The sequence below is a fragment of the Lynx rufus genome, unplaced genomic scaffold (assembly GCF_022079265.1).
Source record: "Lynx rufus isolate CCGP_SWC_20201006 ecotype Redwood Valley unplaced genomic scaffold, mLynRuf1.p SCAF_3, whole genome shotgun sequence".
In the NCBI taxonomy this organism is placed as follows: Eukaryota; Metazoa; Chordata; class Mammalia; order Carnivora; family Felidae; genus Lynx; species Lynx rufus.
The window spans coordinates 160054032-160078739 of NW_025814845.1; the positions used below are offsets into that span (position 1 = coordinate 160054032).

The 24708-nt window shown below is 35.7% G+C and overlaps 1 protein-coding gene across 1 annotated transcript in view; it reads right to left on the bottom strand.

The window, feature by feature from the left end:
- Nucleotides 1–24708, bottom strand: part of LOC124521323 (A disintegrin and metallopeptidase domain 3-like) — a 116226-nt gene that overhangs the window by 75796 nt on the left and 15722 nt on the right. Inside the window, exons 5-6 of the mRNA XM_047092420.1 lie at nt 6650–6726; nt 6002–6179 (exon numbers count right to left, since the gene is read on the bottom strand). Coding sequence (XP_046948376.1) covers nt 6002–6179; nt 6650–6726 — 255 coding nt within the window. The remainder of the gene's footprint in view (nt 1–6001; nt 6180–6649; nt 6727–24708) is intronic.

Sequence of the window (24708 nt, forward strand, 5' to 3'; positions counted from 1 at the left end):
CAGATACATAAAGATATAGATATTGGTAATAGGAAAATAAGACAATGGACGCCATTGAATAAAAATCAGGTGACATTCCAAACACAAATTTTAGGAATAAAACAAAAGCTTCTATCTTATATTCTTTATAATTAAGATCCTCATGATGGACAACCCATGTTTCGCTTCACTCTAAACCTTTGTCTTAGACCCTCCTCAAACCTTCAAGCTAAATAAACTCCCATCATCTTTCCCCAAAACACTGCTTTTAATTACTCATTATTTTTGTACATTTAACTAATTATGTTAGCTTGATCACAGTTCTATCAATTGATATTAATGGATACACCACCCATGTATCCATTTCTATAAATAAAATAAAAAGTGTTTCCATCAGAGCCCAATATGGCTCAAGGCAATCAATGATCTGCTTTCTCTCACCATAGGGTAGAATAATCTATTCTAGAATTTCATAAAACTGGAATCATATGTCACATACTTTTTTACATCTGGCTTCTTTCACTCAGCATTTATCCATTATGTTGTGATTATTAACGCATTAGTGTTTATTAAAATAGTATGCCATTTTAGAAATATATCCCAATTTGTTAATACATTTACCTGTTGATGATCACTTGGATTATTTAGACATTTTAGCTATTATATATAAAGCTGCTATGAATATCCATATAGAGGTCTTTGTGCAAGTACGTTCTTTACTTTTTCTCGGAAAATCTTAAAAGTGGAATACCTAAGTCATATGGTAAGTGTGGATGTGTAATATAATGCCAAAGTGCCAGATTGCTTTCTAAAGCAGTTTGATTATTCTGCATTTTATCAAGAACTAAAAAAGAGTGCCAATTACTCCACATTTTTGCCTGTATTTGATATTATCCATCTTCTTCATTGTATTCATTCCTGTTGGTCCATACTGAAATCTCATTTATGTTTTAATTTGCAATTCCCTGATGTTGAATGATACTGACCATCTTTCACAGGCTTACTGCTCATTAATTTAGTTTCTCCTAAATTCCCTACCAGAAATTTTATGTTTAGCTTTGACTTTTAATTAAGTCTATGCTTTAATTCAATTTTTCTGAATAGGGGCCAAAATTCATTTTATTTCATGTGAATATCCAGTCTTTCAGCACTGCTTGTTGAAGGGAGTATTCTTTAGTTTTTCAGAGTCCTTAGCACCCTTGTGGAAAATCAATCAGCCAATAGCATGTGGGTCTATTTCTGATCTATTCTGATATACTGACCTATATACCTACATTTATATCACTAACACAATATGCACCTCTATACCAGGGGTCAGCAAACTATGGCCCGAGATACAGCCACCTGTTTTACAAAAAAATATATATGTTTTATTGTAACCTAGGCATACCCATTTATTTATATATCCTCTACAGACGCTGTTTTCTTGCAAAAACGCTCAGTGTTATAACTTGCAACAAACCATCTGCCCCACAAACCTAACACATTTACACTCTGGCCCTTTAAGAAAAAGTAATGTTAAGTCTTTCATGTTCTGTTTAAAACTGTGTGATTAGTCTAGGTTACTTATATCTCTCCTTATGCATTTGAGACCCAATTTCCACAAAATGTTTTCTGAAATTTTGATTGGGATTACACTGAATTTACAGATCAATTTGAGGAAAATAAACAACAACATCAATTTCTTTCTTTCCTGTGACTTTGCTAGACTCTCTTTTTTTTAAAAGTTTATTTATTTAACATGAGAGACAGTGCATGCACACACAGGCACATGAGTGGGGGAGGGGCAGAGAGAGGGAGAAAGAGTCCCAAGCAGGCTCCGCACCGTCAGTGCAGAGCCCAATGTGGGGTCTGAACTCAAGAACCATGAGATCATGACCTGAGCCCAAATCAAGAGTCGGGCGCTCAACTAACTGAGCCACGCAGGCGCTCCCAGACTCTCTTATTAGTCCTGATAGCTTTGGTGGAGATTCTTTAGTATTTTCTATGTATGGAGTTAAGGCACTTAAAAAAAGAGAATTTTTTTTCTTTCAAAAACGTATGTCCTTTATCATTCTTTCTCCTGTTGCACTCTCTAGTAACTCTAGGGAAAAAAGTGGCTGGAAATAGTGAGGGCAGACAGTCTCGCATTATTCCTAATCTTATAGGCTGTTTTAGTCAGTTCAGGTTCTTAACAAATATACCAGACGAGGTTGCTTAAACAACAAACACTCTTCCTAGTTTGCAGATAGCTGTCTTCCTATTGTTTGCTCATGTGAGGGGGCACAAACAGATCAAGGAAGTTTTCTACTCCCTAGTTTATCATGAATGGGTGTTGAATTTGGCCAAATGATATTTCTGGAACTACTGATACAATACCGTCCTGTGGTTTTCTACATAAATCTGTTAAATTGTTTCATTCTTGTATTGCTGTACTGATTTAAGCCATATTTCCTCAAAGTCACATAGATATTATAGTCTTAAAATTCTTGAAAAAGTATGAATGCTTTTATATTATAATGGCAACTTGACTAGACAAAAATTGTTGGGATTTTTATACCTTCCAGAGAAGTCACTCTATACATCCTAGATATACACTGCACTATCTTATAAGCACTTCATTTGGCTAAGGCTAAAGTCAGTTTGTTTCTCTACTTTTATAGGTGATTTGGGGGCCAAGACGCCTGTATTCATTATTGGGGGTACCTACATGGCTCAGTCAGTTAAGCGTCCAACTCTTTATTTTGGCTCAGGTTATGATCTCATGGTCCACGAGATCAAGCCCCACATCGGGTTCTGCACTGACAGCTTGGAGCTTGCTTGGGATTCTCTCTTCTCTCTCTCCCTTTCTGCTCCTCCCCTGCTCATGTTCTCTCACTCTCTCAAAAATAAATAAATAAACTTTTTCTTTTTAAGTACTGGTGTATATTTCAAGTTTTCTATAGCCTATCCGAATTACCTGTTTAGGATTAATATTTATTTATTTATTTTTAATGTTTTATTTATTTTTAAGACAGAGACAGAGCATGAGTGGGGATGGGGCAGAGAGAGAGACACAGAATCTGAAGCAGGCTCCAGGTTCTGAGCTGTCAGCTCTGTGCTGACGCAGGGCTCAAACTCACGAACTGTGAGATCATGACCTGAACCGAAGTCGGACGCTCAACCAACTGAGCCACCTCGGCGCCCCTAAGATTTTCTTTTAATGTGTGTTTATTTTTGAAAGAGCATGCATGCTAGTGGAGGAGGGGCAGAGAGAGAAGGAGACAGAGAATCCGAAGCAGGCTCCACGCTGTCAGCACAAAGTTGGACATGGGAACCCAGAACGTTGAGATCATGACCTGAGCTGAAGTAGGATGCTTACTCAACTGAATCACCCAGGTGCCTCAAGGATTTAGATTTTTAAATGAGCTATTCAATTTTGATTATTATTCCTTTCCTGTTCTTTTTGTGTTTGTATGTCTTTTGGTCATTTTAAAAATCACTTTTAATTTGTAGGGGGGGTTTAAGGAAGGAACAGGGGTAAAACATGTGCCCAAAATGCTTTTAACAAATAAGCCCTTTACCATATTGTTTGGTTTTTATTCTACTTTTCAACTCTGGTTATAGTGAAGGTATTTACCTTGTTTATGAGTTCATTTCTGTTTACTTTCAAAAATATAAAAATATACCTAAAACATAAGGTTGTATATTATTTTCTGTTCCTTATTAAAATCTGATATAGTGAAGATAGTTATTTTGTATATCTGTGCTTGTAAAAGCACTAGTCATGTGAAAACAAACTTAACTAAACCTATAGATCTAAGCCTATCAAATTCAGGATAAAAACCAATTGAGTTACTTCATGAAAGATATAAATTTCACAAACATGTAACAATTACTCACTTATCTCCAATCCTGCAATGGTATCCCTGGTTTCTTCTTAAATTCTGAAATTTCTGTCTCTATTTTACTTGATCATTACATTTGTTCTGTACCCAAGTTTTACATAATTACCCCCAATTACCTTGTCCACTACATTAGAAAATATTGTGAGCAAATATGAATAGCAGTAACAATAATATTTATTGATCACTTTTTTATTTGTCCACACACTATGCTAAGTAATTTCCATTTATAAACTTAGTCTTTGAAATAACTGTATGAGCTAAGTATTATGTTTACTTTTATTTTTTTTTTTTTACAGATAAGAAAATTTAAACACATAAAGGTTATGTTACTTTCCCAAGTTATTGTGGCTAAAACTAATAGACTTGGAATTCAAGCCAAGGCAGCTGGGACTGTATGTTACCTCTATCTTGTCTAATCTCTGCCAAGTGGTTGATGGCTTCAAGTGTTGTTATTTGTCTTTTCCAAAGTTATGTCCATCCTTTCAGGTTCTTCTTCTGCCACGGCAAAGTATTCATGGAATCTTTTAAAGCTTTCCAATTTACATATATGATAGTGCTCTATTTCAGTGGTGAAAATTGTCTTAATTGTGTCTAATGTTGTCTTACAACATGCAGACAGTTTCCAGAGCTAGCATAAAGTTTGGGGTCATTTCTTAGTTTCACTAAAAATGAAATTTTCATCTCTATATATGTTTATACTTCATCATTTTTTAAGTTTCTGGAAGTACAGTTTTATCAATCTGTATTCATACTACTAACTTTGTCAAAATAAACAAAAGCAAATTAAAGCAACAGGGAGATGGAGTTCATTATAAATTCAGTTCAGGTTTCATTCGTAACTATTTTGTTTTGCTTGTCTTCAGTGTGATATCCAATTATGATGAGAATATGTGGACAGAGATTCATTTATTTAACCATGATGATAAAAGTAAAGTTGTATAAACATTCTTAAGGAGGAAGTTAGGAGGTATATACACACAGACATGTACACACACACACACACATATATATATATGAAAAGTATATATATATATGAAAAGTATATATATACATATATATATATGAAAAGTACATATATATGTAAAGTTAGGATATACACATATATATCCTATATAAACCCTATATATACATATATATATATATGAAAAGTTAGGATATATACATATATATCCTATATATACAAATATATGTGTATATATATGTGTGTGTGTGTGTGTATATATATATATATATATGCATACACACACACACACACACATGAAAAAGCCTTTGAAATATGCCTACCTTAAGTGTGAGCATTTATAATCAAAGTGTAATTGTTCAAAACTATTGTAAACTCATGCAGATGGATTACTTAATATAAAAATATAAATATGCAAAAATGGCATAATTTTATAAAATATATACATTTCAAGTTTATGCATATATATGAAAACTATAAAATACCATACATCAAAATGATGATAATGGATTCCACAACTGCATTTATCTTTAGAAAATAACATGAGGGCCCATTCTTATTATCCTTACATATGCATATGTTTAATATTTTAATAGATGCTAACCCAAATATTATTTAATTGTAAATAATAATAAATGTAATATAATGTGTATTTTCCTTTTGATAGCAAAAAGGAAATTTCAAAGCATTTGTGGTTATACAATTTTTTGTTTAAAAATTATCTACATATTTATAAATCTACATTTATAACTAGATATATAAAAATAATTAGAACAGATAATCCAAACTTCTAGCACTATTTTGAGATGATGACCTTTGGGACAATTTTTTTCCCTCTGTTCTAATTTTAAATTTTTAATAAAAATAATAAAGAAAAATTTTCTGGTAAGGAAAATGCAGACAAATTAATAATCAGCAGATTTGGATACCATTGTATTAGTAGTATGCAAATTCAGTGACAATGAAACTTTTTATATGCATGAAATACACTTTCAATTACGGAAATGTGAGTACTTTGATTTTTAAATTATGTGTGTTTATACCTATTACAGTTTGTAAATATTATCTGACTAAACATCAAAATACATTTAAAAATAAATATCTTACAACAGAAGGTTTTAATATAGTCAATTCCCAACATGAATAAATTTACTAGAAGTAACACAATGAAGATTTCATAAAAGGGGTTACTTACTTCTGATTTCACAAGAATCCTGTAGGATGGATCTACCAATTGGGTGATAGAATAATTTTCTTGTAAGGGAGAAAAATCAACTTTATCATTATTTATTTGATAAAGCATATGCTCATATGCAACTGCAGATTCCAATGGTTCAATGCCATAACTGACATTCTCCAACTGCAATAATCCCCTAGATATTTAAACACACAAAAAAGAAATAAAAAGATAATATAGACTCCCCACTAAGAAATGTAAATCACCATTAAATAACATTTTATAGAAATTTAACAGTTGTCTTTGCAGTCTGATGTCGAAGAATCATCCCTTCTTACATGGACAGACTTTCAAACTTTATTTTATACCTTTTTTGCCTACTATGCCATTTAGGATTCATTGTGGTTTTAGTGTGACTGAGGAATGTGAATATTCTTCATACTGGGGGTGGGGGTGGTTCCTGCATAAATTTTAAGACTGCAAGCCTGGGACAGAGACAAGGAGAAAAGGAAAAATGATAAGAGAGGGGGAGAAAAGAAAGTATATGAGCAGAAACACAATCAAAGTCTATTTTCTTTGCCTTCACTCTATCCTTTAAGATGTTTCTAAAAATTAAAGGATCACACAAGATTGTCAATCATGTACATCTCTGGAATATGCCAGTACCTGAGTCCAGAACAAGTGCTAAGTGTCACAACTGATTTTGGAATCTCTGCGGTGTATCCTTGATAAAAGCAATGGCCCTAAACAGAAGCATATGAAGATACATTCATGAGTGATTTGTAAATAAAGTTTTAGGTTTACCTTACTTCCTAGACATCATCAAACATTCAGATTTAGTCATCACCATAATATTATTTACCAGGCATTCCATTTCCTTGTTATCTATGCACAATCTCTTTTAACCCTCTTTAGATTATAAATAATCATTACTTCTGTCCTCCCCAAAATAACTTACTGCTAGAATATTTAATTTTTGATGAATAACTTTCTTATCTGTGTCTTTTCTTTCTCAGCCACATTTTTTCTTGTTTTTTTTCTAACTTGTAAACTTTGATTCTTTCAAATATGATCATTGTATTTTTAATCTTGACTCTGTGTTATGATCTTAGTTTTTACAGTATTATTTTTAATGATTCAGCTGGAGTTTTTCTCTTTTTGTCAGGTTATTTAAATTTTTTTATTTGAGTACATTTCTTGAATGTATAATCTATAGCTGCTAATTTAATGTAATTAGCGGCATCAATGTGACTTCAAATGTGAACATTTCACTTCTCTTTTCCAAGCTACCCAAAAGCATGTTAACTGAGATTTCCTCAGTTTTATTTCTCTTTAATATCTCACCATATTATTTAATCTATATAGCTCACCATCACTAGTTCAAGCTCTTCTCCCTCTAGATGTTCACAGCATTAGTCTTCCCAGGATCTCCCCTAATATTCTCATTCAGTGAATATTCCCTTTCTTCCCTTAAAAATCTAGTGATAACTAGAGTCAATCCTGTTCCTTTGTTAATGTTGTGCAATGAAAAGTATCATCACATTCTGTACCATAAATTTGTTTATATGCTATTAGCTCCCAGATATACATGTCCATCAGTAACCATTCACTTTTTCTCAAAACTAGGCTTAACTCCTATTCCCCACCCACTGACAGTGGCAGGGCACACCCTGCCCCATGCTAAGGAACAGCAGCAGCCACCTCTGTCTGCACTAGTTCCAACAGACTATGCTACAAGCCCTTACAAAAAGGTGGAATACAAACCATGTCCAAATCCTCTACCCAGCGGCAGAGAGCAATTCAGTCTCTGTAGCTCCTGGCTTTGCACCAGTGGGAGAAAATGAGCCTCATGAAATAATTCTCAACACCCCCAACACAAAGGACAAGAATTTCCAGATAGGAACTTTCCTCACCCAGGGGCACTATCAGAGTGAGAAGTGCACTGACAGTGCTAGAGAAGAGCCAGAGTAAATGCTCTCTATCCCATGGGACCTTCATCACCCAACCCCACCTAGTAATACAAAGTGGCCCAGGAAAGTACCTTTTACCACTATAGGCTGTATCAGCAGAGATCCAGTAGGAGCTTCTGAATCACAATAGAGTAACATTAAAAGCACCTCAAAAGTGAAATTGTCATTGGCACAACAAACCACACTAAATCTAAACTTGGGTTACTGTCTCTTAACAATAGATTTGAATGTCAAGGACACAACCAAAAATCACACATTACACCAAGAACCATAAAAATCACAAGAATGGGAAAAGAAAACCAACTGATAACAATATTGAGATAAGCCACATGTTGGAACTAATGAAGATTTTAAAGTAGCTGTGATAGTATTGCTTCAGTAAACAATTACAAATAATCTTGAAAAAAATTAAAGAACAGAAAATATCAGAAAATAAATGGAAGCCATAAAAACAGATAAAAAAATATTAGAACTAAAAAATAGAATAAACAAATCTACAAAAAACATATTTGATAGACTGATAAGTAAAGTGGAGATGGCAAGGGATAGAATCAATGAACTTGAGAAGAGATCAATAGAATTTACTCAATATATATAACAGAGACAAAGGAACTAAGAAAATAAACAGAGCCCCAAGGACCCGTGGAACGATAACAAGAAATCTAAAATAAATATCAGAATCTGAGGAAAAGAACAGAAAGAATATAGGGCTGAAAAGTATTCAAAGAAATAAAAGCTAAAATTCTGGTCAGGAAGATGGCAGAGTAGGAAACCTTAGACTCCCACCCCCCACCCCTTCAAAAACAAATGAATTCAGCAACAATTCACAGACAAATTTCTTTTATAAGAAATCTGAAACTAATTAAAAAGCTAATTAAACTAATTAAAAAGTGTGTAGGGGCACACTCTGGGAAAATGCAAAATCAGACTCACCAAAGCCAATATAGAGATTTGGTATCCCCTTTCAATAGGGATACTGCCCCAGAGCACTGCTATATGATCACAAAACAATGGCCCTCTAGCTCCCAGCCTAACCCAGAGCATGAAACAGGTTTGTCCTCATGTCTAGAGCCCCAATTTTTCTGAAGGGGCTACCTAAAGAACTAGAACCCATTTCACTGGTCTTGGAGCTCTAATAGGTTCAGCACGACCTGGCCATCCAGGCAACAATGGAGATAGAGACTTGGGCTAGTAGACACCATGGGTTTCTCCCCCATGTCCCCACTAAGCACAGAATAAGTGGACAAAAAGATGCCAGCTCTGCTTCTCCTTGAGGAAGGAAAAAGTTGATCCATACATGTAGTTTCCCTACTTCACCAAAACTGCCAAAAGAACTGTCATCTTTCTCACCAATCCTGGAACACAGATGGGCCAAGCACAATATAGTTGCTTGGGTGAGAATAGAGGCGGCAGCTTGTGAGGGTAGATGCTACTAATCCTCTCTCCTGATCAACACAGAGCAGGAAAAAGCACAGATGCATGTTTCCCCCTGGAGAGAAAAAGATTCGGTAGAGGCCCCCCAAATGATTGGACAGGATGACTTGTTGAGATACTTTTCTGTACAAGGCCTGTCAGTGAAGACTGGGCAAAGCAACTAATTTGTCTAATGAGCAGATACCAAAACAGAGAGTCAAATAAATGAGTAATCAGGAAAAGACATTTCAAATAAAGGAAAAAGATATCTCCAGAAATGGATGCTAATTAAATAAAATTAAATAAGTTACCTCACAGAGAATTTAAAATGTTCACTGAGGTCCAGAGGACAATGCATGAACAAATTGACAATTTCAATTACAATTTTCAGAGACAGAAAATATTTTTTAAAAGTACCAAACAGAGGAAGGAGTTGAGATCTTGGAGTAAGGGGACTCTAAGCTTGCCTCATACCTCAAACACAGCCAGATAAATATCAACACCCATTCTGAACACCCAAGAATTCAAATTGAGAGAACAAACTCAACATCTAAAGGGAGAAAAACAGCCACATCGTGGAAGGTAGGAAATGCAAAGAGTTGATTTGGGGGAGAAAAGAACAGCAGGTGCCACAAAGGGGAGAGCCCTGATCACAGGACGGGACAGGACAGGGGAGGGGAAGGGAGGGGAGGGGATGGAAGGGGAGGAGACGGGAGGGGTCAGAGGAAAGAAAGCACACATAGGCGACTGCACAAGAAAAATTCTTCCCCAAAACCACTGACTAGGATAGGGACAGGGGCTGAATGCCAGCCACAAGCTTATATAAACAGTAGAGTACAAAGTCTGAAGTATTAGAAGTCCCTTAAATCACTGGGGTCATGCCCAAGAGGCTTAGTAGTGCTCCAGTGGGGATGGAAGACAGAGACCTGGAAGGGAAAGCATGGTCTGAGGATCCCTGGGTCACATAGGGAGAAACAGTTCCCCTTCTTGGAGTGCATTTAGGAGGGGTGGCACTGCCTCTCTGGGGACAAAAGAACTGGCAGTGTCAAAGTACTGCTCTATTGAGTAGCACAGGAACAGAGACATCAGCTGAAAGCAGCAAACCCTGGTGCCAGCTTTTTGTTATGCTTTACCATAAATTCTAAACCACTGCATGGTCATGCAACTCCCTTTATGGGGTAAACTAGCATGAGGGTAAACTAGCACAGTGTGGTGAGACCCTCCCCAGAGATCAGTGTGGAACTGTGCCACATAGTTCCCCCAAATGCAAAGTTTTAAAAAACAGATACACACCTGAGATAAATCACAAGAATACTGTGCCACCTGGCAGGCATACAGCTCAGACATAGACAGGGTAAAGGCAAGGATCTGACAGAGGCCAGGGACACATGAGGGGTGATTGTTTGCTCTTCTATGAGGGCTTCCTGAAGAGTGGTAGGCAGAAACTACCCAGTCCAGAAACTAGAGAGTAGAGTGAAGCCATTTCCCCCACATCCAATAGCACTGACCAGGTCAACGAGCAACACAGCATCCCACAGTGGAAGCCATAGCCTGCTTACACCAAGCCCCACCCCACTGCACCCTGCAGGCACATGTCTACTAGGGCAAGTCTGCATATCTCTCCCAGAAGACCAGCACAAACACCTTGCACACACCAAGTCTACTAAACAGAGAGTGCTGCAAAGCTTCAGCTCTAGGGGGAATAGAATCTAGCTTCGTTTAACAAGCAGACCAAACACACCTACTTAAAAATTGCCACACAGTGGATGAGGTCCAAACACCCCTACTGCAGGCAAGGAGAAACTCTGCAGAGGATTGACCTAAGGGAAGGAGCAGCCAAAACACAACAGCAGAGTGCACACTCTGAAACACCTCCTGAAGCACCAGACCCAAGAAAGTATTGGATCTCTTCTTAATATAGCCACTACTCTCAGAAGCAGGAATATAACAGGCTTTCCTAACAACTACCAAAAAAAACAATGACCTAGAAAAAATGACAAGATGGAGGAAGTGACCCCCCAAAAAGAACAGGAAGATGTAATGGCCAGGGATTTAATCAAGACTGATATAAGTAAAATGCCTGAACCAGAATTAAAAACAAACAAAAACAAAAAAACAAAAAAAAAAAGATAGTAAATAAGGATACTAGCTGGGCTTGAGAAAAGCATAGAAGACTGTAGAGAATCCCCTACTGCAGAGATAAAAGAACTAAACCTAGTCAGGCCAAAATAAAAAATACTACAACTGCGTGCAAAACTGACTAGATACAATGACAATGAGGATGGATGAAGCAGACAGCAGAAGAACAATTCAGTGATATAGAAGATAAAATGATGGAAAATCATAAAGCTGTAAACAAGAGGGAAAGAAAATTATTGGATCACGAATGTAGACTTAGGGAACTCAGTGTCTCCTTAAAGCATAGTAATATTCGTATCATAGGAGTCCCACAAAAAGAGAGGGAAAGAGGGCAGAAGCAAATAATAGCTCAAAATCTACCTAATCTTGGGAAGAAAATAGACATCAAAATTCAAGAGGCACAGAGAACTCCCATCAAATTCAATAAAAGCTGGCCCACACCAAGATATATCATAGTCAAATTAACAAAACACACAGACAAGGAAAGAATCCTGAAAGCAGCAAGGTTAAAAAAAAAGTCCTTAACCTACAAGGGAAAACATATCAGGTTCATAGCAGATCTATCCACAGAAACATGGCAGTCCAGAAAGGAGTGACAAGATGTATTCAACATGCTGAATGGGAAAATATTCAGCCAAGAACACTTTATTCCACAAGGTGGTCATTTGGAATAGAAGGAGAGAGAATAGTTTCCCAGATAAATAAAAACTAAAGGAGTTTGTCACCATTAAACCAGATCTGCAAGAAATATTGAAGGGGACTCTTTGTGTGGGAAAGAAAGATCAAAAGCAACAAAGACTAGAGGAACAGAGGACATCACCAGAAACACCAACTTTACAGGTAACACAATGGCACTAAATTTATATCTATCAATAATCACTCTGAATGTAAATGGACTAAATGCTCCAATAAAAGCTATAGGGTATGTGAATGGATAAAAAATAACCATCTATATGTTGTCTACAAGAGACTCATTTTAGACCTAAAGACACCTGCAGATTGAAATTGAAGGGATGCAACCATGATGTCCGTCATGCTAACGGACACTAAAAGAAATCTAGAGTAGCCACACTTATATCAGACAAACTAGATTTTAAGTTGAATCTGTAACAAGAGATGAAGAAGGGCACTATATCATAGTTAAGAAATCTATCAATCAGGAAGATCTAACAATTGTATATATTTATGGCCTCAACTAGAAAGTACCCAAATATAGAAATCAAATAATGACAAACAAAAAGAGACTCATTGATAATAATAAAATAATAGTAGGGGACTTTAACACTCCACCTACAGAAATGGACAGATCATCTAAGCAGAAAATCAACGAGGAAACAATGCTTTGAATAATAAATTTGACCAGATGGACTCAACATATATATTCAGAACATTCCATTCTAAATTTTTTTAATGTTTATTTATTTGAGAGAGAGAGAGAGAGAGCTGGGGAGGGGCAGAGAGAGAGGAGACACAGAATCAGAAGCAGGCTCCAGGCTCTGAGCTGTCAGCAGAGTCCAATGCTGGGCTCGAACCCACTAACTGTGAGATCACGACCTGAGCTGAAGTCAGACACTTAACCAACTGAGCCACCTAGGTGCCCCCAGAACATTTCATTCTAAAGCAGCAGAATATACATTTTTTTCAAGTACACATGGAACATTCTCCAGAATAGATCATGTACTGGGTCACAAATCAGCACTCAACATCTACAAAAAGACTGAAATCATACCATGCATATTTTCCAACCACAATGCTATTAAACTTGAAGTCAACCACAAGAAAAAATTCGGAAAGACCAGGAATACATTGAGGTCAAAGAGCATCATACTAAAGAGTGAATGGGTTAACCAGGAAATTAAAGAAGAAATTAAGAAATGCATGGAAGCTGGAGCACCTGGGTGGCTCAGTCGGTTAAGCGTCTGACTTCAGCTTGAGTCACGATCTCGTGGTCCGTGAGTTCAAGCCCTGCGTTGGGCTCTGGGCTGATGGCTCAGAGCCTGGAGCCTGCTTCTGATTCTGTGTCTCCCTCTCTTTCTCTGCCCCTCCCCCATTCATGCTCTGTCTCTCTCTGTCTCAAAAATAAATAAACATTAAAAAAAATTAAAAAAAAATACATGGAAGCAAATGAAAATGGAAACATGACAGTCCAAACCCTTTGATATACAACAAAGGTGTCCTAAGAGCAAAGTAGATTGCAATACAGGCCTATAACAAGAAAAAAGAAAAGTCCAAATTGTTAACCTAACCTTATACAAGAAAAGGAAGAGCAAATAAAGCATAAAGCCAGGAGAAAAATGGAAATAATAAAAATTAGAGATGAAATAAATGATATAGAAACATAAAAAACCCTAGTAGAATAGATCAACAAAACTAAGAGCTGTTTCTTGTAAAGAATTTATGAAAGTGGTAAACCCCTAGCCAGACACATGAAAAAAAAAAAAAAGAGGACTCAGATAATTAAAATCATGAATGAAAGAGAAGAGATCACAACCAACACCAGAGAAATACAATCATAAGAGAATATTATGAAAATTTATATGCCAACAAACTGGGCTCTTTGGAAGAAATGGGTAAGTCCCTAGAAATATACAAACTACCAAAGCTGAAACAGGAAGAAATAGAAAATTTGAACAGACCTATAACCAGTAAAGAAATTTAATCAGTAAGTAAAAACCTCCCAACATAGAAATGTCCAGGGTCAGATGGCTTCCCAGGAGAATTCTACCAGATATTTAAAGAACAGATTGTCTTTTCCCCATTGTGTATTCTTGCCTCTGTGGTCATTGATGAATTGACCATATAATTGTGGGTTTATTTCTGTGTTCTCCATTTTGTTCCATTGATCTAGGTGTCTGTAATCTATGTGATCCATTGATCTATGTGTTGGTAAACACATACTTGAAGAAAAAGAAGATCTCAAATCCATAAACTAACTTCACACATCAAAGAACTAAAAATAGAAGAATAAACTAAGGCCAAAGTATCAGAAAGAGAGAAATAACAAAGGTCAGAGAAGAAATAAAGAAAATAAAAAGTAAAAAATTAAGAAAACAATAGAAAAAATCATGGAACTAATAAGAGTTGTTTCTTTGAACAACTTGATAAACAAAATTGACAAACCCCCAGGTAGATTAAGAAAAAAGAGAAGACACAAATAAATAAAATCAGATATGAAAGCAAAGATCAAAAGAGAATACTATTAATAATTATACACCAACAACTGGATATCATAGAAAATGGGCATGTTCTTAGAAACATATGACCTACCAAAACCGAATCATGAAGAAACAGAAAATCTGAACAAACCTACAACTAGTATGGACTCTGAATCAGTAATCAAAACTTCATAACAAAGAGAAGCCTAAAACCAAATGACATCACTGATGAACTCTCCCAAACACCTAAGTAAGAATTACAACAATCTTTCCCACACTGTCCCAAAAAACATTAAACAGGAGGGAACATTTCCAAACTATTTTACGAGGCCATCATTACACTGATTTAAAAGCCATACACACAGTCCACAAGAAAACTACAAGTCAAAAGCCCTCATGAATACAGACGCAAATTCTCAACAAAATACCAGTAAACCAAATCCAATGTAATCCAAAAAATGTAAAATTATTTTACATCAAGACCAAGTTAGATTATCCCTGCAGTGCTAGCATGGTTTAATGCACAAAAATCAATTAATTTGATAAACCACATTAACAGTGTAGAGGATAAAAATCACATGATCATCTGAATAATAGTAAGAGAAAGAATTTGCAAAATTCAACATACTTTCATAACAACTCTCAACAAACTAGGAATAGAAGGAAATTACCTCAAAATAATAAAAGGCTATTTATGAAATGTTATTTATGAAAATAACATTTTATTCAACAGTGAAAAACTGAAAGCTTTTCCTCTTAGATCAGGAACAAAGCAAGGATGCCCAATCTCACCAATTCTATTCAATGTAGGACAGCAAGTTCTAGCCAGAGTAATTAGATAAGAAAATGAAATAAAAGGCATTCAAGTCAGAAAGGAAGAAGAAAAATTGTATTTCTTTGATGACGTGATCTCATATGTAGAAAACCTAAAGATTTTACATACACACACAAAAGAAATTCAGTAAAGTTGCAGGACACAAGATCAACATACAAAAAAATAAAATGAAAATAAAACCTTCCTTATCTAAAAGGAAAATTAAGAAAATAACCCCATTTGAAATGACACACACACACACACACACACACACACACACACACCAATAAAATACCTAGGGATAAATTTAAGGTTAAATACTTGTACTCTGAAAATTACAAAGTATTGATGAAAGAAATTAAACAAGACACAAACAAATGGAAAGACATTCCATGTCCATGGATTGAAAGACTTAACATTGTTAAAATTGTTGAACAGACATTTCCCAAAGAAGACATACAAATGGCCAACAGGTATATGAAAATACACCCAACCCTGGTTATTAGGGAAACACAAGCCAACATCACAATGAGATAACATCTCACACCTGTTAGGATGGTGATGATCATATAAAAATAGACAAGACTTGGCAAATGTAGAGAAACTGGAACTGTTGTACACCATTAGTGAGAATATGATATGGTGCAAGTTGCTATAGAAAACTGAGTGAAAGTTCCTCTAAAAATTAAAGGTAGAGGGGAGCCTGGGTGGTTCAGCCAGTTAAGTGTCTGACTTAAGCTCAGGTCATGATCTCACATTTCTTGAGTTCGAGCCCTGCATCAGGCTCTGTGCTGACAGCTCAGAGCCTGGAGCCTGCTTCAGATTCTGTGTCTTCCTTTCTCTCTGCCCACCCCCCTTCAAAAATAAACATTAAAAATTTTTAAAATTAAAAGTAGAATAAGCATACGATCCAGTGATGTCATTTCTGTGTAGTTATTCAAAAGAACTGAAAATAGGATCATGGGGAGCTATTGATATTCCTGTGTTCGTTGCAGCACTATCCAAAAGAGACAAGATGTGGAAACTACCTAACGGTCCACCAATAGATAGGTAGAGTTAAAAAATGTGGTATATACATTTAATGGAATATTATTCAGCCTTAAATTAAATTCTGCAATATATGCAACATGTATGGACCTCAAGGACATTATGCTAAGTGAAATAAGCCAGTTACAGGAAGACAAATATTGTGAGTCCTTTTATGTGAAATATTTAAAACATCCAAATTCATAGCTCCAAAGACTGAAATGGTGCTTTCCAGGTACCGGGGAAATGCTGAAATGGACACTTACTAAGTAGTGAAAGTTTCAGTCAAGGGGTCCCTGGGTGGCTCAGTAGGTTAAGTGTCCAACTCTTGATCTAAGCTCAGGTCATGATCTCACAGCTCATCAGGGCTCTATACTGACAGCACAGAGCCTGCTTGGGATTTTCTCTCCCTCTCTCTCTCTCTCTCTCTCTCTCTCTGTCCCTCCCCAACTTGCACACTCTCGCTCTCTCTCTAAAAATATGTAAATAAACTTTAAAAAAAAAGTTTCAGTCAAGCAAGATGAATAAATTCTAGTGGCTTCTATACAACATCATACTTATGCTCAATAATAATGTAATGTATACATAAGATTTGTTAAGAGCATAGAACTCACGTTAAGTATTTTTGCCACACAAAAATATATATAAATTTTTTTAACGTTTATTTATTTTTGCGAGAGAAAGAGAGAGACAGTGTGCAAGCTGGGGAGGGCAGAGAGAGAGAGACACACACACAGAATCTGACAGGCTCCAGGCTCTGAGCTGTCAGCACAGAACTCGACGCAGGGCTTGAACTCACAAACTATGACATCATGACCTGAGCCAAAATTGGATGCTTAACCGACTGAGCCACCCAGGTGCCCAATATAAATAAAAATTAAGAAAAAGAAATACTGCTGAAACTTTCACAAAATTAACAAATGGCATAAACATTTGGGTTCCGTGAGATGAGCAAACTGCAAAGGGAATGGACCCAAAATAACTCACAGGAACAAAACATCACAATTAACAATTAACAAAACCAATAGAAATATCTTCAAAGTAACCAGAGAGCAATGTCACATAGCCTATAGGGGAACACCAATTTGAATGACAGCAGATTTCACATCTGAAGTAATGAGGCTATAAAGAAACTACAGCAATTTCCAAGTGCTAAAAAAAAAGGTACAATAAAAAAAAAGAAAAGAAAAGAAAAGAAAAGAAAAGAAAAGAAAAGGAAAGAAAGAAAGGAAGAAAGAAAGAAGGAAAAAGAAAAGTACAGTCAAACATGAACTCTATGTATCTGGAAAGTTTATCCTTTAAGAATGAAGGAAAAAGAGAGTCTTTCTCAGACAAAAGAAAACCAGGAGACTTTATTACTAGCACACATACCCTTAAAGAATATCAGAAAGAAATTCCAAAAGTGAAAGCTAATATCACAAAAAGACATGGAATTCAAGAATCTGGAAAACCAGAATAGATAAAAATAGTAGTAAGTATAGTGGGCTATCGTTTCCCTCATGAGTTTCTTAAATCATATTTAGTAGTTGAAGCAAAATCATACAATATCATGTGACTTAAGATACAGATAGGGATATTTAGGCAATTATAACTTAAAAATGTAGAGGTTAAAGGAACCTACATAGAAATAATTTTTGATAATTCACTTGAAGTAGTAAAAATTCCACAATAGTAGACTATTATAAGTTATATATGTATATTGTAATATCTAGAGCAAATATTAAGAAAGTTGTTGGGGCACCTGGTGGCTCAGTTGGCTGAGTGTCTGCCTTTGGCTCAGGTCATGATCTCCCTGTCCCTGAGTTCAAGCCCCGTGTGGAGCTCTGTGCTGACAGCTCAGAGCCTGGAGCCTGTTTCAGATTCTGTGTCTCCCTCTCTCCCTGCCCCTCCCCCACTCATGCTCTGTCTCTGTCTCTGTCTCTGTCTCTCTCTCTCTGTCAAATATAAATAAACATTAAAAAAAATTTTAATAAAAAAGAAAAAAAGAAAAAAAAGGAAATTGTAATAAGGAAAATACTTTAAAACCCTACAAATAATCACAATGTAATCCTAAAAATGTTCAAGTAATGCAGAAGAAGGCAATAAGAGAGGAACAAAGATATGAGAAACATAGAAAAGAAAACAGAAATATATGTACATTATGGCAAACAAAATCTCTAACATATAAATAATTACTTTAAATGTATGAGTATAGAAACATCAAATAAAATACCAGATGCTAGGATAGATGCGAGAAAAAAAAACCCACCATGGCCCAACTAAATATTCTCTATAGGAAATTTACTTCAAACAATAACATAGGTAGACTGAAATTAAAAGGATGGAAGATTTATGTAATGAAAATATTTATAAAACAAAGAAGAATTGTAGAGAATAAGCTTAGGAATTCCCTGAGCCTGCACTGATGGGTTAACAAGGCATAAAGAATTACGAAGCCATAGGACACTCACACCCAAGTTTGGGTAAACAAGATTAAATAAATAAAAGGGGGGGGCAGAGGCCCCAGTATAGAGAGAACGGGGCAAAGGCCCCAATATAGAACATAGGTATATGAAATAAACAAGATTAGGTAGTCAGGGCAGAAGCGCCCACCAACTTAGTACTATAGCAGAAAACTTAGTACTTTCACAGGAAGGAAGGACCAAATTTGGTAAACAGGTAAATCGGGCTATAGACCCCTGTGGGTGAAGTTGCCCAGAGAGGAGCTAATTAACAAAAGAAAGGTGCCTTGTTGACCCTGAGGTTACTTGCTCTGTCTTTCTTGTCCCCTAGACCAGTTTAGGTAAACAGAGGTGGTACCTCATGTCTGCTGTAAACATCCTTCCACCCCCACAGCCCAGGGGCCAGGATTTTGTTTTGCATTGACCCAAACCCCTAACTCTGCATATCTTCAAAACCCCCTTTCCCTCATGTCCATGAGTTAATGTTCACAGTTTCATTTTCCCTTTGTGCACATCCATCATCATGTTTGTGAGCCTTCTGATCCTAATAAAAACGGAACAAGGACCCTTAATCTGGGCTCTTGTCTTTTCCCAGACATTAGCCATCTCTTGCTTTCAATCCTATGTCCCGCTCTCTTGCTAGACAAGAAAGAACTCTAGACCCAGAGTCTATGACAAAGAATGGCTTTATTAATATCAGATAAAGTGGACTTACTAGCAAAGAAATCTACTAGGGACAAGGAGACTCACTGCATATTCATGAAAGCATTAATCCATCAAGAAGACATGGCAATCCTAAATGTATAGGCACCGAACAATAGAGCTTCAAAATATGTGAAGCAAACACTGATACAGCTAAAAGAGAAGATAGAAAAACAAAATAATAAATAATTCAATGCACTCCATTCAGTTATTGATAGTGCTAGACAGAAAATCAGTAAAAATACAGAACTGAAACAGCGTCAGTCAAAATGATCTATATGACATTCATGGAAGACTGCACCAGCAATAGCGGAATACACATTTTTTCATAAGTATCTAAGAACACTTACCTACATACATAATATACTGGACCATAAAACAAACCTTCACAATTTAAAAGATCTGAAATTATACAGAGTACATTTTCTAACCATAATGAAATCAAACTAGAAATCAGTTGACAAAGACAACAGGAAAAATCTCCAAACACTTGGAAACTGAACAATGCACTTTTAAAAAATACATGAGTCAAACAAGCCTCAAAGGAAATTAAAAAAAAAATACATATACCCTTATTAAAATAAAAATACAACACATTGTTTCAGAGTGCAGTAAAGCAGTGCTGAGCAGGAAATTTTAGCACTAAAATGCTTGCAATAGAAACAAAGGAGGTCACAGGTAGAAATACAAGTGTTTTCCCCAACAAATAGAAAAGAAGCACAAAATAAACCCAAAGTAAGATATAAGGGAGAAAGTAATAAACATAAGAGGTAAATGCTATGACATTGAAAATAAGACAATAGTATGGAAAAAGCAAGAAAAAAACTGGTTCTCTGATAAATTCAATAAATTGAAAAATCTCTAGCAGGACTGTTAAAGTTAAGAAGAGAGAAGACAGCAATTAATCATGTTACAACCAAAACACTCCTGTGGTCATTAAAAGGATAATAAGGACTGTGACATAATTATACCCATAAATTCCATACCTGAGATGGAATGGACCAATTCCTTAAAAAACACAAACCACCAAAACAATACATATGAAACAGATAAGGTATTTCCATAAGTATTAAATAAAGTGAGATGGTAATTAAAAATCTCCCACCATACACATACATAAAGGTCCAGGGATTTCACTAAAGAATTTTACCAAATATCTTAAGAATGAACATGTACTTTAAACAACTTCTTCCAAAACACAGAAGAGAAGGTAATACTTCTCAATTTATTTTATGAGGCCAGTATTACTCTAATACAAAAATTAGACAGTCAGTACAAAACAAGAAAGCCACAGAGTCACAGACCAATATTTCTCATGAACTTTAACAACAACAAAACCAATAAATTATTAGCAAATAAACCCAGTCACCAATAAAAAGAATTATATAGCAGGACCAAGTTGTAGCTTTTCTAGATATGCGATACTGTTTTCAATATCTGAAAGTCAATCAGTGCAGTCCATCATATCAACAGGCTGAAAAAGATTTATGTGATCTTATCAACTGAGGCAGAAAAGGCATTTAATTGAATCAAATGCACATACTTTGATGTAAAAAAGAAATCTTAGCAAACCAGAAATGGAGAATGTCCTCAACTTTGTAAAGAATATGTTTTAAAAACAACCCTACAATTAACATTATCCTTAATGGTAAAAGAGTAAATATTTTATCCTTAAGATTGGGAGCAAAATGAGGGTGTCTGCCCTCACTATTGTGATTCAACACAACTGGAAGTTGTAACAAGCACAGTAAGGCTAAGCAGAGAATAAAAGCACATAGATTGAAAATGAAACAGAAAAATGTTCATGTTTGTAAATGACAGGTCTATTTAGAGAATCACAAAGATCTACCAAAAAAATGAAAACAAAACAAAAAGCCATCATAGAATTATTATGTAACTTCAGCAAGGTTGTAGGTTTTAAAATCAAAAGAATACAATTCTAGATAACAACAAATATATAAAAACTGAAATTGAAATACAATAGCATTTACAATTGCATCAAAGAAAACGAAATACTTTGGTATAAGCCTAAAAAACTACATACAGAATCTGAATGCTAAAATTACAAAATGCTAATAAAAGACACTTAACAAAAGATCAAATAAGTGGAGAGACTCGTTGAATTCATGGACTGGAAGACTCAGCATAGTAAAGATGTCAACTACCCCCAAACTGATCTATAGGTTTGACATAATGTCTATCATAATCCTAGCAACACCATTTGTATACATATAGCAGGTTTTGTCTAAAGTTTATATGAAAAATTGGGGTGCCTGGGTGGCTCAGTCAGTTAAGCATCCACTTTGGCTCAGGTCTTGATCTCATGGTTCGTGAGCTCGAGCCCCGCATTGGTGCTGACAGTTCAGAGCCTGGAGCCTGCTTCGGATTCTGTGTCTCCCTCTCTCTCTGCCCCTCCCTTGTTCACGCTCTGTCTCTCTCTCTCTCTCAAAAATAAATAAAAGATTAAAAAAATGTCTATCTGAAAAATCAAAATATCTGGAATAGTCTAAAAATCTTAAAAAAATGAGAATAAGTGGGAAGAATCACTATAGTTTACACAAATGTTTAAGATGCAGGTAAACTAAAGACAGCATGATAGTGGCAGAAATATGTATACACATAAAAGAATTGAATAGAATGAAGAACCCAGAAATATATGCACAAAAATATGCCCCACTGACCTTCTCACAAAGATACAAGAGCAATTCAATGCACAACCTCTGTCAAAAGAATGAAACTTGATTCAAATCCAATACCTAACATAAAGCTATATAAAAGTGAACATAGGGGCGCCTGGGTGGCTCAGTCAGTTAAGCGTCCGACTTCAGCTCAGGTCATGATCTCGCGGTCTGTGAGTTCAAGCCCCGCATCGGGCTCGGTGCTGACAGCTCAGAGCCTGGACCCTGTTTTGGATTCTGTGTCTCCCTCTCTCTCTGACCCTCCCCCATTAATGCTCTCTCTCTGTCTCAAAAATAAATAAATGTTAAAAAAAATTTTTTTTAAGTGAACATAAATGTAAATAAAACTTTTACGAAACAAAAGCAGAATATTCAAGAACCAGGGATAGATATATGGAGCTCCTAGGCTTGATAGCTAAACCACCATTAAAAAGGGAAAGTTGATAAATTAACCCTCATCAACATTAAAAACTTCTGACCAATGAGATACCTTATGAACAGGCTGTAAAGACACATTACAGACTGGGAATAAATGTTGGCAAACTACACATCTGGCAAAAGATCTGTATTGAGAATATATAAATTGCTCAAAAATCAAGAGTAAAAACCAAGCAATCCAATTCAAAAATGGGTAAAAGACATTAATAGACATTTCACAGAAGGCAACAAATAAGTACATGAAAATATGTTCAACATCACTGGTCACTAGGAAAATACAAATCAAAATTACATGAGATAATCACTATACATCTATCACAATGGCTAATTTTTTTTTAATTTGATAATACCAAAGGTGACAAAAATGCAATCTTTATCTCTCATATATTGACAGTGTAAATGTAAAATGGTAGAGATGTTCTGAAAAACAGCTTAGTAATTTTTTTCTTAAAAATAAACTTACACTTACCATATGATCTGGCAATCATATTCCCAGACATGTATTCCAGAGAAATAAAAAATTATATCCACACAATGAACTACCCAGAATGTTCACAGAAACATTATTTTTAACAGGTAAATTGGAAACAATCAGAATTATCTCTCAATAGGTAAAGTGTGAAAACATCTAAACCTGGCGTGGGAATGTGGTTATTTAGAAATTCAAATTTTTAAATAGGTTTCAAGTGATTGAGATTTTCTATGATTTCTTCCCTCAATTTTGGTAAGTTGTCCTTTTCAAGGAAACAGTCTATTTCATCTAAACTATAAAATGAATTAGCATAAAGTTTTCCTAATACCCCAAAATATCATCTTATTTTCTGTATGACTAATCATATATCCTTTTATTCCTAATAGTGATGGAATTTTGTTTTGTGCTAGTTTAGCCTTACTAGGGGTTATTAATGCTGTTAGTCCTTTTAAAGAACTAAATTCTGGGCTTAAATTTTTTTTTCTATTCTTTTTCATTTTTCTATCTCATTGATTTCTACCCTTATATGCATTATTTCCTTCATCTACTATGTTTTAACCCTTTGCAGAGTTTTGCATTTTGTATTGGAAGGCAATTAATTTAATGGCAACCTTCCTTAATCCTCTTGTTGCTAAGTTTTAGGACTTGGGTAGGGAACTGGGGTGATAAGAGTATCTCTTACCCTAGAGTTTGGTCCTTCCTCCTAAGAATTAGCCTTTCTGGTCTCAGCTGAATGTCTAGGGTGTCAGCAAAGTCACCTTACTCTCTCTGGGCTGAAAATCCAACATCTCCCAATACTGTTTGACCGTTAGTATTATCTCCATTCTACTCTCTGCCCTTCAGTAGAGTTTTATCCAGCACATAGGCAGCCTAATCTTTAGTAAGGGACATAAGCATAACTCCCCTCCCCATAAAAAATCACACATCTGATGGCCCCTCTTCTCTGGTCCTGTGTCATGCCCTTTCCAGCTGCTTCAGCAGCACTGAACTCCAAATTCTTTGAGTTCTGCTTGGTTCCAACTCCCTATGCTCTGGTTAAGACTTTATCCTCAGTCAGAGGGCCAAGTTGAATATGACTCACCTTCTGGGCTTTCTTTTCTCTCAGAAAAACTTCCTGATCAGCCTATTGTCAAATGTCTCAAAATAGGATTCTCATGTATTTTGTTCTGCTTTCTAATTGCAAGTGGTGAAAAAGACAATGTACTAATGATTTTTATTTTCATCCTCTCTCAGTTGCAATGTAGCAGAAGAATCTTATCCTTCACTTGCATTTACTTCTTCCCAATCATCTGTTCAGACACAAGCACACAAACACACACACACACACACACACACACACACACACACACACACACATCTCACAGACTAAAGCTAACTTTCTCACATACTTAAAATTTCTTGACTCCTATCTGCATTTTGGGAACAACACAAACTCATGTCTCACATGTGAACCTATTCAGATTCTGTAACCAATATA